Genomic DNA, 16,990 nt, shown 5'->3' with positions numbered 1-16,990 from the left:
ATAATTGTGGAGGGCACTGTATGTCGCTACACATTATGTTGGGAGGAGATTGAAGCCTGAACATTCATGAGTATCGTGGGAATTGGAGAGGCGCATTTCAGAAATATTATGATCCACGTTGTGTATTCACAACAGAAGTAATCCATTTGTTTGTTGATTCAGATAAGATAATTTAATAATAAAAATAATTTAAAAAAACGTACAATCTGGAGAATCTGATGCATTCAATATCTCAATTACTCCGGATTTTCTGTGGATGGTCACATATGAACAACATGTTAGCATACTAAGTAAAATATGTCACGGTACTCTGTACATTGTTTACACACTAAGCAGAATTGTAGGGTCAAGATGTAAGGTCGTTGTTGTGCCCATGTGCTGTGGACCAATGGACCCTAGCTATGTATAAGTACCACACACCAGAGGGATGGAGGGGGACACTCGTGAAGAGAAACCATGAGAAGGAGACCATGACTAATAGTTTCAGTTGAAATCCTCAGGGCAGGACAGTCACCATTATGTTGAAAACTATGTAGAAATACACAGTCAATAAACATACAACTATACAAGTACAAATAAATTCATACACTCATCAGGATAAAACATATTAGCATGCGGCATACACTTAGGTATACATACAAGATTGATAGTGGATAAAAACGGAGAGAGCCCGCATTTAAAGTATTGGTAGCAGAACAGCTTGGTGGGTAATAGAGTGTGCTAATAAGATTACTATTTTAAGGATAGGCAGAACTATGAAGCAAAAAATGATGTCAATGACTGAATGCTATGCCATGAATGTGCTTAAACCTCGATAGTTGGACTGTGTAGATAGTTTTATAACGAACGTAGCCGTGCACTTTTTTCAAGAAAAAAAATGATCTTCAATGGTAAGACTTGTTTGTTGTGCCTCGTGAGTTTTATATAGGCGTAGCAGATGCCTGGTGTGTGTGATGTGTGTTCTTGCAATGTGAATAATTTAATCTCAATATGCTTATCTCCCTCTTGTGCGCACTTGAGCGTTTAACGGCGCTTGTTTGTGTGAGCGAGTGCATTTATCTGTTGATGCTCGAGTTTAATAAAGGCAGGCTATTCTTTAAAAACGTACGTAAATGTGTCAGTAGTATGAACAGTTGAGACATTGACTCCGTCGAGCTCGGGTCGGGTTCGGACAAAATATTTTAATGGCTGTCGGGCTCGGGCCGGGCTCGGGCACTACTCTGTCGGACGCGGGCCGGGCTCGGACAGAAAAATTCGGCCTGATCCACACTCTATAACAGAATAGGAACAGATAGGGAATGAAACAGGAAATGTGAGATTCCGGAAATTATGTTGTTAGCGGACCAATCACAGCCAAGGGGTATCCGAAGGCTATCCGACATTCCGACGGATTGTCAGAAAAAATCAGGAGGTGCACGTCGGGCTCTCCGAGGTGCTCTGAGAGGGCGTTCCACGTCGGAGAAGGCATTCCCTGTGTCCGTCTCCGTGGAAACGGAGTAGCATAATTCGACCTTTACGGTGTCTGTGCAGCTTCAGTGCTTGTCCACAACTACATTGAAATGACTCGACCTTATTTTGATAAGTGACCTTATTTCTGCGGTCCATAATCAGAGTCAGTAATAACATTACAGATATGCCGTGGATCAGCTCTGAGCAGTGTTTTCAGTGGAGAGTGTAATCTCTGTGGGTCCCATTGAGTTTGCACTGCAGCATGGAAATGACTAAACAACTCAAATGTCTCTATGCTTGCTCGAGAAATCCCACAGATCCTTGAAGCCGCAGTTATTTATTTGTGCCCCTGACTGGAAAAAGCAAGGCCTGTATGCAGTTCTGTAAAAATAGAACAGAGCGAGAAGGGTTTCTTTTACTCAATATATTTTGTTGTTGGTTGAGGGAAGAGAAACTGGAAACTGGCACAGACTCATCTAATGTTTGCAAGTGCGGTTGGAACTGCCTGGCTGTTCTGCTGAGGAAGGTATGGGTGAGAGCAAAAGATGATTGTTGTGCTTGGAGGTTTTGAAAGGGAGTGAACTGCCATGTAAACTGTAAACGGTGCTAAATGTATATGAAGTGGCGGGTTGTCGGCGGCCCCCATTCTACCCAAAGTCATCAGAAGGCCTTGGGCTACTTTCCCCCACTGCATCAGGTCAGGTCAGGTTACAGATAACCCACTGAACTGCAAACAACAAACTAACATGCAGATCAGGTTACAGACACTGATTGAGTAAACCAGTTGACATGCAGGGCCAGGTTTCATGGGGAGAGAGCGAGACAGAGAGGCAGGAACCAAGATTCACCTAAAATCCCAAAGTTTTTTTCTGAAAAACAGAAAGATGTGCTTTTTGAATGAAAAACAGAACATTGTCACTGAAAGATGTGCTTTTTGAATGACAATCTTTTCCTCGTCTCTTCATGTCACCCTTTGTCATGTCAACTTACCGTCTCGGTTCTGGCGTGGAAGGGGAGTTTGATAGGAGGGACAAGAAATACATTATTTGCACAGATCCAGTGGGCCACGCATCTCTGAATGGGCGGATGTATGGAGCTTTTTTAAAAAGACTCTAGAGTGGTATCCATGGTTACAGACTCACACCCCGCTTTTTTTTTTTTAAGGTTAACATTGCACCCTTTAGCTCTTAAAACAGCTAAGCTTATTCATCAGATTGTTATGAGAACACTTCCTCTGATCAGTAAAACTAGCTGTGGTTCGCTTCTGCTCACCTCGTGAAATTGGTGATGCATGATGCTGAATGATGTGTGGTGCAAGTTCTACAAATACACTTCAAGCGGGACAGGTCAAGGGTTCCGAATGAGAATGGAACTTGAGCAATGCCAAACTGCAAACTTAAACATTTTTAAGCAATCAATAACTCAAGATATAAGCAGGCCTTTGCGAGAGATCAATTTGGACACTTTTCATCATTTAGTTAACTGCTTTAGTAACAGATACAGATGTTGATTATTGAAAATGTTTTTAAATGTCAATAGTGGTCCATTCCAAGTTTCCTTTCCTTTGCTTTTTACCAAATGGGATTTTAAACTGTAGGTCAATAACCCTTTCGCCTTCACTCTTCAGCCAAATGTGTTATATGAATCATAACTTTTGTATTTTATTTAGGTCTGAAATTAGATCAGTTGAAATACTCTCAGCATCAACAGGAATGTTCAGTGTACTCTCAACATGGACCACATTAAGTATAACTATATTCACATTAAACCTTTGCTCTTTTACCACTAACTACTATTAATGAGGCAGTCTTACCAGTGGCCTAGTTCTGTGTCAGATTCCAGATATTTTTATGCAATTAGGTTAATTGTCTTTCCCATAGATCCCAGAGACCCTCAGAACAATGCAGTTGCTTCATCAATGTGTAAAACTGCTTGCACAAGATGCCCAATGAACAGCAGTTTGTGAAGATCACAGAGAAGTGTACACATGTTCAGAAGCAGAAGGTCTATGTGTTGTATGGATGTATCGGGTTGTTTCAAACCAGCAGGACTTGACCAAAACCAAGCACACATGCTGTCAATCATGTCAGACAAGATGTCCAGTGTTAGGAGGGCCATAATCCTGGATTATTTTTGACATTTGTATTTCACTTGACATTAGACTGGGCTTAGCGCAAAAGGAAATATAAGGGCACAGGGAAATGATTCAAAGAGATCATTTTATTAGGATAGTATGGTTATAGCACTGTCAAGCAATGCAGTAGAGAATGAATATATGCATAACAGAGGTATGTGACAGCTTAAGTGGTATGCAGCATTTAAAGATATGGCCTTTTTAAACGCACATTCGGAATCTTGTGTCTTCAAACACAATACAATTAACTTGGCTTTCCCACCTTACTTACTTGAAATAGGCTTACTCAAACCCATCCTGTAGAATTTATATACCAGAACTTGTATACCGAATTTAGATTTCACAGTTCAATAATCAAATAAACAGCTGTGTCCCAGCAACAACTGCAGTTCTCATCTTTTCAAAAAGGTAATATACTTTTTCATACATCTTTAGCATTTACTCCCTAAAAGGTTTTCCTAAAATGCCTTCTAACAAGTGGTCTGAGGTTTTCTGAACAAAAGAAATGATGGTAGACTGCTGACTACAATGGCTGCTCATATTGCTATAATTTTATTGTTAAATTAACACAACAACCTGACAAAACTAAAATAGATGTTGTCCTTTTAGATAAGTATTATTATTAAGTGAAGGTTTAGACACTATTATACATAGTCAAACATCCTCTCTCACTTCAAAAGTTGAATTGTATATGCACTCCCTTTTCTCTGAACTCATTGTCATAAGGTTTACATCATATTCACAAGATGGCGCATTAAGCCCTTCGGTCTGTGTGTCTGTCTGTCTGTCTGTGTGTCTGTCTGTCTGTCTGTCTGTCTGTCTGTCTGTCTGTCTGTCTGTCTGTCTGTCTGTCTGTCTGTCTGTCTGTCTGTCTGTCTGTCTGTCTGTCTGTCTGTCTGTCTGTCTGTCTGTCCCACTTTGGCTGATTCTCACAGCGAGTGCCACTCGAAGGCAAACATCACATTGAGCACCTCCAGACTCCGAGCGATCTCCTCTGGGACGCAGTGTTGCAGCCACAGATAATGGAGCTTCCTGTAGCGCTCCGGACACAAGTGCAGGGGGTTTCCACGGCTGGAGACACAAAAACAAGTCAACTTAACCTCCAGCTATATACACACACCACCATTACACCTACAGAAGCTAGTAGTCATCAGTTCAGAAAACCCATTCCAACAACCCAACTTGAAGTTAACTGTCTTACCCAAGCTGAGGATCGGTCTCTCCATAGTCATCCAGATATGGAGCTGGATATGTGCTTCCTCTGGTCTTGCTGGCCATGAGAACAATCTCACACTCTCTCACCCTGGTACAACGAGAACAAAAAGGTCACTCTAATCTAATGGTCACTCACACACTCACACACTCTAATCACTCTCTCACCCTGGTACAAAGAGAACAAAAAGGACACTCTAATCACTCTCTCACCCTGGTACAAAGAGAACAAAGAGGACACTCTAATCACTCTCTCACCCTGGTACAAAGAGAACAAAGAGGACACTCTAATCACTCTCTCACCCTGGTACAAAGAGAACATAAAGGACAGGAAAGATCAGCTCCACCATGTGCCTCAGCTCAGTGGTCTGGTGAACTACACCGGCCCTACTTACCTCAGGAACAATCCCACTCCGGCCCCACAGGTGGCAGCGTGAGCAGTGCAGGCACCCACATTCTCTCCGTCCAGTTGCTTCTGACAGCAGGTGCTCTGAGAGCACAGCATATCGCCACAGAAGAGACACAGGGTAGGGTGCTTCCTGTCATCGTCTGAAGACACGGGGCACCTCAGGGGCAAAGGAACACAGAAATAAAAATAGGGACCAAAAACAAACACAGATGTTTGCATTGCCCTTTCCATAAATAGTGAGACTAGTGGTTTGAGGAAAAAGACGACAGATGGATTGTATCTGCAAACTGGCAGAAACTCTCTCAATGTGGGGTTCAAGAGAGTACATGGCAGAAACTCTCTCAATGTGGGGTTCAAGAGAGTACATGGCAGAAACTCTCTCAATGTGGCGTTCAAGAGAGTACATGGGATTACGTTCATTAACTGGGTGACAACTGGAGGCAGGAGCAACAGGACAAACACATGAAATGAATGAGTTCATATGAAATGCCTTAGCAGTATTGGTGAGATTTTGAATGTAGTAATGAAATGGTATAATACAGTATATTTTCTGGTAATTACCCCAAAAACAAATGACTTAGTTTCATGTCAATTACATGGCATCAGGGTTGTACAGTACTGACTCAGTTTCTGTGCAATGGCTATGACTAGCCTTGAACATTTGGAGGTGGTGGACCAAACACTCACGCATCACAAATGCTGAATCTGTTAAGTAAACAAGTGGAAGTCAATACCAGCAGGAGTACAGGGACTTACTTAAATTGGCTGGCCTGGTTGAGCAGTACACTGTAATCCTCTGGAAGATTGATTAGTCGATTGCGTTTCCTGGGATACCTGGTACCATGAGTATTTGTCAAGTTATTATTAATGCTGAATTATTACTGGAACATTGAGTGTATGACGGGAGGAGAGGAGGTCACCTGGTAGCTGGTACTTGAGCAGTTAAAGCTTTGGAAAGGGCTGGGTTCCCACACCACCTGACGGACAAACAAACAAACAAACAAACAAACAAACATCAGGATTGCATGCTACATCAAAGACATACAAATACACGAGTATGTGGTTTAATATAAACGGCTACGGTTAAACCTAATCCATCCGTAGGTCCTATGTGTGTATGTGTATGGATACGCAGCTTTGACAGGTACCTCTGCAGAAGGGGATCGACCGTGTCCAAGTGGGTGTGGAACAGTTGGAACAAGTTAGAAGGCAGAGCAAGGTAACAACACAGTGCCTCTAGTTGGACCTCTGGAGTAACTACACACACACAAACAAACAAACAAACAAACAAACAAACAACCAAAATGGAGGAAGGTCACTTTTGTTCCGTTCAGCTGTAGGGTAGGGCAACACGATATATATATTTGAGATGTGTTCATTTATGTTGCATATATACACCAACAACTAAACAATTAGACAAGTATTTTTGACATCCTTATTACGCTACAATATGTTCAAATTCCCTGTTATATCTTCAGTCTGTAGAATACATGGGGCTGAAATAGAGTTTATGGTCTTTGGTGATTCTGACATGTTCTGATAGTTTTGAAAATTCAAGCAACTTTCAACAGTGGTTCCGAGGTCCACACAGCCTCTGAGCAAAATCTGTCTCTTAAAATGTTTTTAAGTAAAAAGAAAAATATACAACACCTGCATCAAACAGATATTTAAACATTTTTAATTTCTTGAAATGTTTATGCACAGTCACTATTTACTAACTAACTTAAAAATAGATAAAAATGTAAAGTTACAGAACATACAATTATTCAAATTGTTCAAGAATTTTCATTTGAAAACTCATGACAATTCTGGAAGCTGAGGAATTCTCAACATTCTTCAAACGTTGTTGTACCACTCAATGACCATAGGTTTCCCTACGCAACTCAATGACCATAGGTTTCCCTACGCAACTCAATGACCATAGGTTTCCCTACGCAGCTGAATTAACCTATTCTCAACATTCTTCAAACGTTGTTGTACCACTCAATGACCATAGGTTTCCCTACGCAACTGAATGAACCTATTCTCAACATTCTTCAAACGTTGTTGAACCACTCAATGACCCTACGCAGCTGAATGAACCAGAGCCTTCAGAAGGTTAGAATAATGGATCAAAGCATTTCCAGCTTGCAACTTCCAGTGACCGAAATGTCCTGAAGAAATGGCTGTTGAGGGTAACTGTGGTAAATGTGAAGACAAGAACACCATCACATCAAACATCATGTCTGCTTGGCAGGAAGAGGAAGAGGAAGATGACACCATCACATCAAACATCATGTCTGCTGGGCTGGAAGAGGAAGAGGAAGAGGACACCATCACATCAAACATCATGTCTGCTGGGCAGGACGAGGAAGAGGAAGAGGAAGATGACACCAGTGTGGTGGTGCCCTTTGTGCAGTGCTTCTTGTTCAAACAGTACTTCTTGTAGCAGTGGTGGACAGTAACGAAGTAGATGTAATTCGTTCCTGTACTTAACACTTCCAGCCCCACGGCTTTTTTTTACTATGTTAGGTAGTCTGCCATGCCTGATATTCTTGTATATTTCACCTAACTAAAAACCATGAGGCAAAAGTGGCATTCATGATTATATTCTAGAACACCTCAGCAATAATAAAATGAGAGTAAAAGGAATGTAGTAAAAAACGTTTTTTATTAAAATGAAATCTAAAGACACTAAAATCAAATCTAGTTTTAGAGGTGCCCAGACTTTGTACAAAAACACATTGTTAATATTTTGGAAGTTTTCTTCTTTACTCTGAGCCCTGTAAACATAGGTGTTTGCCCCACATAGGTGAGTTTATCATTCAGAAAGTGTGTGTGGTTTCAATACTCATTTTAAGTAATATACAATGTAACACTTTCCTTCACTTAGACCACTATGCATATTGATGAGAAAGGTGTGAACATTCTGGGACACCTCGGTCAAGAACAATGGCCATGACGTAATGGGCCTGGAATGTCTTTGTTCCTACAGGTTTACTTGACACATCACGACCCAATAGTGATCACTGAATTACCATCTCCTTATCATATGAATAGTTGTCATTTGCGAATGGGAGGGTCGAAACCTCACTCAGAGGCTGAAATTTGCAAGGGATTCGTAATATTGTCCTTACAAAGTGATTATTTATATTTTAGTTTCAAACTTTACATATTTTAAAAGAAAAGGGTTCGAGGTTGCTGTGGGTGTTAGTTTTATGTTTCTAGGACAAAAACTCGCAGAGATTTTTAAATATATTAATCAAAATACCAAAAAGTCCCCCACGGGGCCCCGTGGGGCTTGAAGAGTTAAGTAACATATAGATGTATCTGTACTTTACTCAAGTATTTCTATTTGGTGAGACTTTATACTTTGACTCCGCTACATTTCAAAGTGAAAATTCTTACTTTTACTCCGTTACATTTAGTAAAGCCTCTCGTTCCTTTTTACAAAAGCGAATCAAATAATGAGAGGTCAAAGCGAGTGCACAATCACACCAACCAGGGCTCAGTGCGCGATTTTCTCTGAAGTCCTTTCGGTTTCGTCAGTTTCGTTCGTTCGTTGAGCGCGAGCTACGTTGAATTCGTTACAACGCTGCTGCAGCATTTTGAGGATGTTTTATACTCATGCTTACTTAACGCTACATAAATGATGGAAGAAACGGCTGACACTTACTTGCCTGAACACCCTTGGGCTTATTTGGGCGAACTTTTTGAATTGGAAAAACGGAAGAAGGACTCATTTTATTTTAAGTGGCTTCTTTGCCTACCTAAGCACAATACAATATCCTCTTTCAAGAATTCGCCCTCCAATTTAAAGAAACACGTTGAGGTAAGTGATTTTTATTCTGGTAGGTTTAATGACTAGCAACCGAATTATTTTAAATTTAACCGACATTGTCTGCATTGTGTGTTCGGCTAAATTAGTTAACTGGCAGCTATACGCTAGCATAGCTTGTATCACACTGATCAAAGGAGATGGAATATCCGATTCAATACAATAAATGGGATTGCTATTTAGTACCGTTTCACTGCAGCTCGTAGAATATGTACCTGCATACTGAAATGGTAAATATTGAAATTGGTATGGGGGCACACTTTTGAGTGTTTGTGATTCTAGCCAGGATGTTTGCGCACCCACTTAGCTAAGCAAGCTATCCTAGTGTTATAGCCACTAGAGGCTATTCCACTGATGTCCACACAAGTGAAGTTGAATGCATTTTGACTTGTTAAATAAATGCATGGTATGGCACCTAAGGAGTTGGCTGCTGGAATTTGCTACTGAAATAAATCACCTAAGTTCACCTTCTAAAGACCAGCTTTGATTAAAAAATTATATAACAACATACTGTGTAGCCTAGATCTAGGACATGCCAAAATGTGTATTTTATTTATTAATGAGAGTATTAGTAGCCTAGCCTATGTGGACATAATGGTTGGATTTTTTTTTTTCATAGAAAGCATGCAAGTCACGTAGATAGGTATGACATTTTGACAGCCCCACGCAAAAGAAAAGCAAAGAACCAAGACGCTCCTTCAACTTTCAGGCAGTTAAAGTTAGGTGAAACAAAGATAGTTTCTCAAAGAAATGTTTATCATGCCGTTTTGAATTTTGTAATCCAGAGTCTCCAGCTCTTTAGTGTGGTGGAGCAGCCATCATGTCAAGATCTCTTGCAAGATCTTCAGCCCAATGCCTCTCTGATGTCAAGGACCACCTTGTGACGCAAGATAGATGAGGATGCAATTGAGATGAAGAGGAACATCAAAGAAGCTATGTCCACAGTCGATTTCATTGCTACGACAACAGATTGTTGGAGTGCAAGGCGAAGGGGTTTTCTTGGAGTTACTGCCCACTGGGTTGATCCCAATAGCGCCACAATTAAATGTGCAACTAAGTTACAAATAAATGTAAAATGAAATAATTGTTCTCTAGTGCTGTTATTTCATAACCACTTGGTCTTACCTAATGGCAATAGATAGCTTTCAATGTTTTGTGCTTATACTTTTTTTAATAGACAAATGTAAGACACTATTTAAAGAGTGGCATTAGTATTTTCACCTTATATCAGTTGATTGAGCCGGAGCTTTGATGTGAAAATGATTAAAGGCCATTAGAACCATAATTCATCAAAGTACTTTTACTTTTAATACTTAGGTATATATGAAGGCAAATACTTTTATACTTCTACTTAAGTAGAAATTCAAAGTGCATACTTCCACTTTTACTGGAGTAATATTTTACACCAGGTATCTATACTTTTACTTAAGTACGTAGTTAGTGTACTTCGTCCACCACTGTCTTGTACTAACAGTGCCTCTTATTCAAACAGTGCCTCTTATACTAACAGTACTTCTTGTTCAAACAGTGCTTCTTGTTCAAACAGTGCTTCTTGTTCAAACAGTGCTTCTTGTTCAAACAGTGCTTCTTATTCAAACAGTACTTCTTGCCTCTTATTCAAACAGTACTTCTTGTTCAAACAGTACTTCTTGCCTCTTGTTCTAACAGTGCTTCTTGTTCAAACAGTACTTCTTATACTAACAGTACTTCTTGTACTAACAGTACTTCTTGCCTCTTGTTCTAACAGTGCCTGTTGTACTTGTTCGGCCGGTGGCCTCTCTCCCATAATACCCTGCGAGTGCCCCCCACGGTGCCAGTGGTCCAGTTCCATATTGGGCCATGTGCTATTCAAGCCACCACATGATGGCAGCCTTAACTAAAGTGAGTAACCCTGCAGACTATTGAAGAAATTAAACTCTCAGTAACTTCTCACAGGCAAAAGATAGAAAAGATTATTCCACTGAAAACTAGAAGGCCACACACGGAGAGAGCAAATCGAGAGTGAAACAGTCATTTGTGGATCCACCCGATGATTTAGATGGGTTCTTCCTCGGCCCATAATACACCCTTCCACCAAGTTTCAGGAAAATCAAGACTTTTTTTTGCATAATCCTGCTGACAAACAAACCGCACTGAAAAACATAACCTTGGCTGACTTTTAGAACGCATATGTAAAATGAAAAACAAGGAGCTGGCCCTCACGTTTTTCCATAAGATCTAATCTGGCCCCTGTTAAAACAAGTTTGAACACCCCTGCTAGAACCAGAGGGACCACCAGAAGTCATCTTTACCAATCACCTCATCACAGTCAAAGTCTGAAGTATGCACAGCGGGGCTCATTTGGGAAATAAGTGCTGTTAATAGATAAAGTTCAAATCGTTTTCTTTGGTCCCAATCATCGTTGGTCGTTGGAGAAAAAAGGAGCAGCATGTGATGAGTGTAACGCCCGTGCTTTGATTGGGTTTGGGGATGTTCTAGCAGACAGTGGCACTGTCATGGACAGAAAGTTCAAACAAAGTATCTCAAAACAACCGCCGCGGTGATATTTAATTGCTGTATTACAAGTTGAGAAGGCATGTAGCAAGTCCCCACCTCTAGTTAGCAGTAGCACCTAGCTATGAAGATTCTATATCATTCACGTGAAAAAGCAAAACAGCTGATCGTAACGTCATCCATTGCGTCATCCGGAACTTCTGGCAGGCCGGAACTTTCTGTCCATGACAGCACCACAAACAGCAATAAGGGGAAGAATGGACTCCACTAAATATCAGCCAATTCAGGAGGCAAATGCAGTAAGTAAAGAAACTGAAGCCTCCAAGACATTGGGTTCTACAACCTACTTCAAAATACAACAAATCACCAAGTATTTTAAGGTCAAGTAAACAGAAGCATTTTTGATTTTTTTGGTGGCAGTCTGAAACGCATTTTTTCAATTCCGATCTGAGGCTCATTCATATAATTCAATTGTGAGGGGTTCACAAACTTGTTATTTCTACACTGTATTTGTTCGAACTCTTATTGGACATATGACAACGCACATCTTTTCTATGAAATTTAAATCTGTGTATCTAATTTCTCTTACTGTGCCAACATCATACATCAAGGTAGTCTTACAACGCTATTTCTGATATTAAGTTCATTACTAATCATTCTTTCTGATATTATTATTTATGATATTAAGTTCATTACTAATCATTCTTTCTGAAGGTTACCTGCTTTAGTTATGATATTTAGTTCATTACTAATCATTCTTTCTGAAGGTTACCTGCTTTAGTTATGATATTTAGTTCATTACTAATCATTCTTTCTGAGGGTTCCCTGCTTTAGTTATGATATTTAGTTCATTACTAATCATTCTTTCTGAGGGTTCCCTGCTTTGATATTTAGTTCATTACTAATCATTCTTTCTGAGGGTTCCCTGCTTTGATATTTAGTTCATTACTAATCATTCTTTCTGAGGGTTCCCTGCTTTGATATTTAGTTCATTACTAATCATTTTTTCTGAGCGTTACCTGCTTTGTCCAACAGCTCCTCTGGGGGGGCCACTCCTGTTAGGCAGTTGAACAACAGCGCAGCACAACGCAGAAAGGGAAGGACTCCTTTCCTCACACAGTCTGCCACAGAACAGCCCGAAATGTCCGTTCTTAAACTAAGAGGGGATAACATATAGCAAGAACAATATTACATAGAATGGGCCTTGACCTTAAATGCATTTTCAAAAGGAAATAACTTTCAAGAATGGATCCACAAAAACATAAAACAAAAGAGGCAAATCCGGATGCATAAATGAATGCAATTAAAACAGTTGAAAATGAATGCAAACAAGTATACATCCTCTAGTGGGATATTAGTATTATTGTTGTCTACCCAGTGGTAGCGATGGTCCACTGACATGCAGTCTACTGCAGTGTGTGAAGGGAAAACTACGGTAACTTCAAGACTGTAAATGCAGATGGGTTAAAGCCCAGACCAGTATGGAAACGGTTTCCCGGTCATAACATTGCTTTAATCTCCATCTACAAGAATACACTAACAGATAGCCTTCAGAACCTCATCAAATGCATGTATTATTCCTGATAGGTCTATTAGCTGTGCCGCTAAGACACATTGGATGAAAATTTGACCTCGATCTTGATAAAATGCATTAGACACAATGAATGAAGACCATGAAGTCATGTTGAACATTTTCCTATTCATATTTCTATAGCAGAGTCTGTGCTGTCCGCCTATGTGTTCCAGAATATTTATGTTTTTTTCTAAACAATAGATTATTAACAACGACAAAAGTCAAATATAATACACAGCGTATCAAAACGCATATAAAATATGCATAACGTTATGCCTCACTTTTCATCCCAGGAAACAGGAAAGTTTAAAACAACCATCGATAGAAACATTCAGAGTAATGATCGAATTGATAAAATATCTTAATACTACCAAGTGATTTATTAGGGGAACGGATAAGGGTTTAACAATTTTGTATATGGACGTTTTTTAAACAACTTCATGTTCTCAAAATCACTTGAATGTGTGACTTGAAAATGTTCTTTCACTGTTTCCAAGGGCCTTAATTAATGCATTTACACTAATTTATCCTTGACTCACCAGACTGTCTTGAAGGCTAAGGAAGTTGAATCATTTTGAGTGCTATTGTATATGCTTCTAGGATAGCACTTTCAGTTTGACACGGTCAGACCAACATGTAGAGCAACAAGACTGTGTTACTAGCCATGGCGTGGACGTGACATTATTTGCACTCACCCTCCAGTGTACTGGGCCACAGTTGAGTACACAGCAGCTGCTGATTCAGCCTCCGCGTCCTTATCGCCCTCCATCCCAACAGGAAGATCTGGCCACAAATGCATAGAATACAACATGACTCCAAAATACCAAAATAAACCTGTGTGGGGGTTGTAAGACTGTATATATGTCAAAATAAACTTGTGTGGGGGTTGTAAGAGTATATATGACTGTATATATATCAAAATAAACTTGTGTGGGGGTTGTAAGAGTATATATGACTGTATATATATACACATTACCTTGTGATGACAGCAGTATTTGCAACACATGGGCCATGGTGACTAGGTGCAGCAGATGTAAGTGGTTATAGGCAGTGCTTATGGAAGAAGGCTGAAGGTCAACTGCCTCTTCCTGATACAAAGAAGGGATTGACAGAACAAGACCCACCTGACAGAGAGACCAACAGAAAGAAGTAGATAGATAGATAGATAGAGAGAGAATGAAAGAAAGAGAGAAAGAAAGAAAGGAATATATAATTTCAGTTATACACAGGCTAAGACATATCAGAGTTTACACAGTTTTCCTACCGTAAAAATTCAAATAGTTTTAAATAACATTCAACTTATATAATCAGGCAGCTCTTAGTACAGCTCATATCAGTAGTTTCCATTTGAAAATGCCAAATTGATCTCTGAAAATCAATAAAGGTCCAAACCTCTCATTCCATTCGAAATTTCCCTTAAATTAAACGATTCTATTTCTCTTCACATTAAAACAATATTTCACTATATTGCATTGACACCACAAAGAACATACAACGTTTGAAGAGTGCGGGTTTCTCCACTGAATTCATGAAAACTGTGTTCCATCATGTCTGACATGATGTTTGATTCTGGGAAGGCCTTCATGGACCAATGAGCACGAGTGGCCATGAGGGAGTGTGGAACACTGGCATAGTTAGATGCATGAAAGATCTGAACGATTTTCACTGGATAGATTTTAGGACACGCAGGAAATATGGAACATCTTTGGCTTATCCAAAGGCAACGTGGCATAACTGTAGCACACCTGTCCTAAAGACAGAACTATAGTTAGTGTACTACTGCTATGGAATAAGACACTCTACCAATAGTTTGAACTTTATCGATCTGGAAGGGTTTTTCTGTATATATCTACTGTTGCCATGGACACATTTTCCCTAGATTTCTTGCCATTCAGTAGCATTATGGAACATGGTGTTTGTCAGTGGAGAAGGTCAAAAGGTCAAAAGGCGATTGCCTACCCCGTCGTGGTAAATCCTATTGCAGTGCCGAGTCAACACGGAGGCAATAGGGCACTGCTGGGAGTCGGCATGTCTCCGCGACACAACGCAACGAAGCCGTATGTTTAGGCAGTAACTTTTTTCTTTAAACATACATTTATTGAAAGTAAAGGTAAAAGTAAAGTATTCAGCACACTTTTTTGCCCGAAGCGACGTACAATGACCGGGAATCAAACCCGAGTCGACCGTTTGTTAGGTAACAATGCTATTCTGAATCAAAAGGCGGGATGCACCATTAATCAACTATTGGCACGGACCTGTAGCAATAGAAACAACAGTCTTATCGACGTGGAATTCCAAAGCAATAGCCACTTTGCTTTGAATGATCTGACGTCACGCACGGTTAAACGCGTTTAACCACCAGGGTTTCAAGTGTAAATCTTGTGGAAAAACATACAAATTCCCCTCCCTACTAGCCGACTCCCCCCTTCACAGAAACTTTTTTTCAGCAGCTGATGTGCCGCAGAGAGGTGCACTGAGAGACTTCAACCAAATATTGTCTCTCCCACAGCTGGTCTACTTCCAGAATGGCAGATATGGAAACAACATCAATCTTGCAACACTTTTAGGGTTATTGGTTTGCCTTAAATTAACAAATGCACCGAGTCAATTTATGGATATACATCTCAAATGAGTGAAATGTATGTTTTCTACCCCACACTGTTTCTGCTCTGTCGTCTGGTGCCCATCTCACAAAACAGCTTTTGACGACACAATCCCGAAGACAGTCTTATTATAATGATTTGGTGAATTGGTTCATTATGGAGGAGAGATGTGTGGAAATACCCACTCTGACTACTGTGAACAGGAACACGTGGTGGTAGTTTTAAATACCCACTCTGACTACTGTGAACAGGAACACGTGGTGGTAGTTTTAAATACCCACTCTGACTACTGTAAACAGGAACACGTGGTGGTAGTTTTAAATACCCACTCTGACTACTGTCAACAGGAACACGTGGTGGTAGTTTTAAATACCCACTCTGACTACTGTAAACAGGAACACGTGGTGGTAGTTTTAAATACCCACTCTGACTACTGTCAACAGGAACACGTGGTGGTAGTTTTAAATACCCACTCTGACTACTGTGAACAGGAACACGTGGTGGTAGTTTTAAATACCCACTCTGACTACTGTACACAGGAACACGTGGTGGTAGTTTTAAATACCCACTCTGACTACTGTACACAGGAACACGTGGTGGTAGTTTTAAATACCCACTCTGACTACTGTACACAGGAACACGTGGTGGTAGTTTTAAATACCCACTCTGACTACTGTAAACAGGAACACGTGGTGGTAGTTTTAAATACCCACTCTGACTACTGTACACAGGAACACGTGGTGGTAGTTTTAAATACCCACTCTGACTACTGTGAACACGAACACGTGGTGGTAGTTTTAAATACCCACTCTGACTACTGTAAACAGGAACACGTGGTGGTAGTTTTAAATACCCACTCTGACTACTGTACACAGGAACACGTGGTGGTAGTTTTAAATACCCACTCTGACTACTGTGAACACGAACACGTGGTGGTAGTTTTAAATACCCACTCTGACTACTGTAAACAGGAACACGTGGTGGTAGTTTTAAATACCCACTCTGACTACTGTACACAGGAACACGTGGTGGTAGTTTTAAATACCCACTCTGACTACTGTGAACACGAACACGTGGTGGTAGTTTTAAATACCCACTCTGACTACTGTAAACAGGAACACGTGGTGGTAGTTTTAAATACCCACTCTGACTACTGTCAACAGGAACACGTGGTGGTAGTTTTAAATACCCACTCTGACTACTGTACACAGGAACACGTGGTGGTAGTTTTAAATACCCACTCTGACTACTGTACACAGGAACACGAACACGTGGTGGTAGTTTTAAATACCCACTCTGA

The 16,990-nt window shown here is 40.3% G+C and overlaps 1 protein-coding gene across 1 annotated transcript in view; it reads right to left on the bottom strand.

Annotated features, from left to right (window-relative positions):
* Nucleotides 1-4,420: 4,420 nt before the first annotated feature.
* Nucleotides 4,421-16,990, bottom strand: part of ubr1 (ubiquitin protein ligase E3 component n-recognin 1) — a 65,606-nt gene continuing 53,036 nt past the window's right edge. The window contains exons 39-47 of the mRNA XM_042708524.1: nt 14,064-14,211; nt 13,783-13,870; nt 12,534-12,670; nt 6,353-6,461; nt 6,125-6,181; nt 5,961-6,038; nt 5,191-5,361; nt 4,785-4,886; nt 4,421-4,654 (exon numbers count right to left, since the gene is read on the bottom strand). Coding sequence (XP_042564458.1) covers nt 4,513-4,654; nt 4,785-4,886; nt 5,191-5,361; nt 5,961-6,038; nt 6,125-6,181; nt 6,353-6,461; nt 12,534-12,670; nt 13,783-13,870; nt 14,064-14,211 — 1,032 coding nt within the window. The 3' untranslated portion in view covers nt 4,421-4,512. The remainder of the gene's footprint in view (nt 4,655-4,784; nt 4,887-5,190; nt 5,362-5,960; nt 6,039-6,124; nt 6,182-6,352; nt 6,462-12,533; nt 12,671-13,782; nt 13,871-14,063; nt 14,212-16,990) is intronic.

The sequence above is a fragment of the Clupea harengus genome, chromosome 8 (genome assembly GCF_900700415.2).
Source record: "Clupea harengus chromosome 8, Ch_v2.0.2, whole genome shotgun sequence".
Lineage (NCBI taxonomy): Eukaryota > Metazoa > Chordata > Actinopteri > Clupeiformes > Clupeidae > Clupea > Clupea harengus.
The sequence above is the reverse complement of the archived record's forward strand: the minus strand, read 5'-3'. Positions and strand labels throughout refer to the sequence as shown.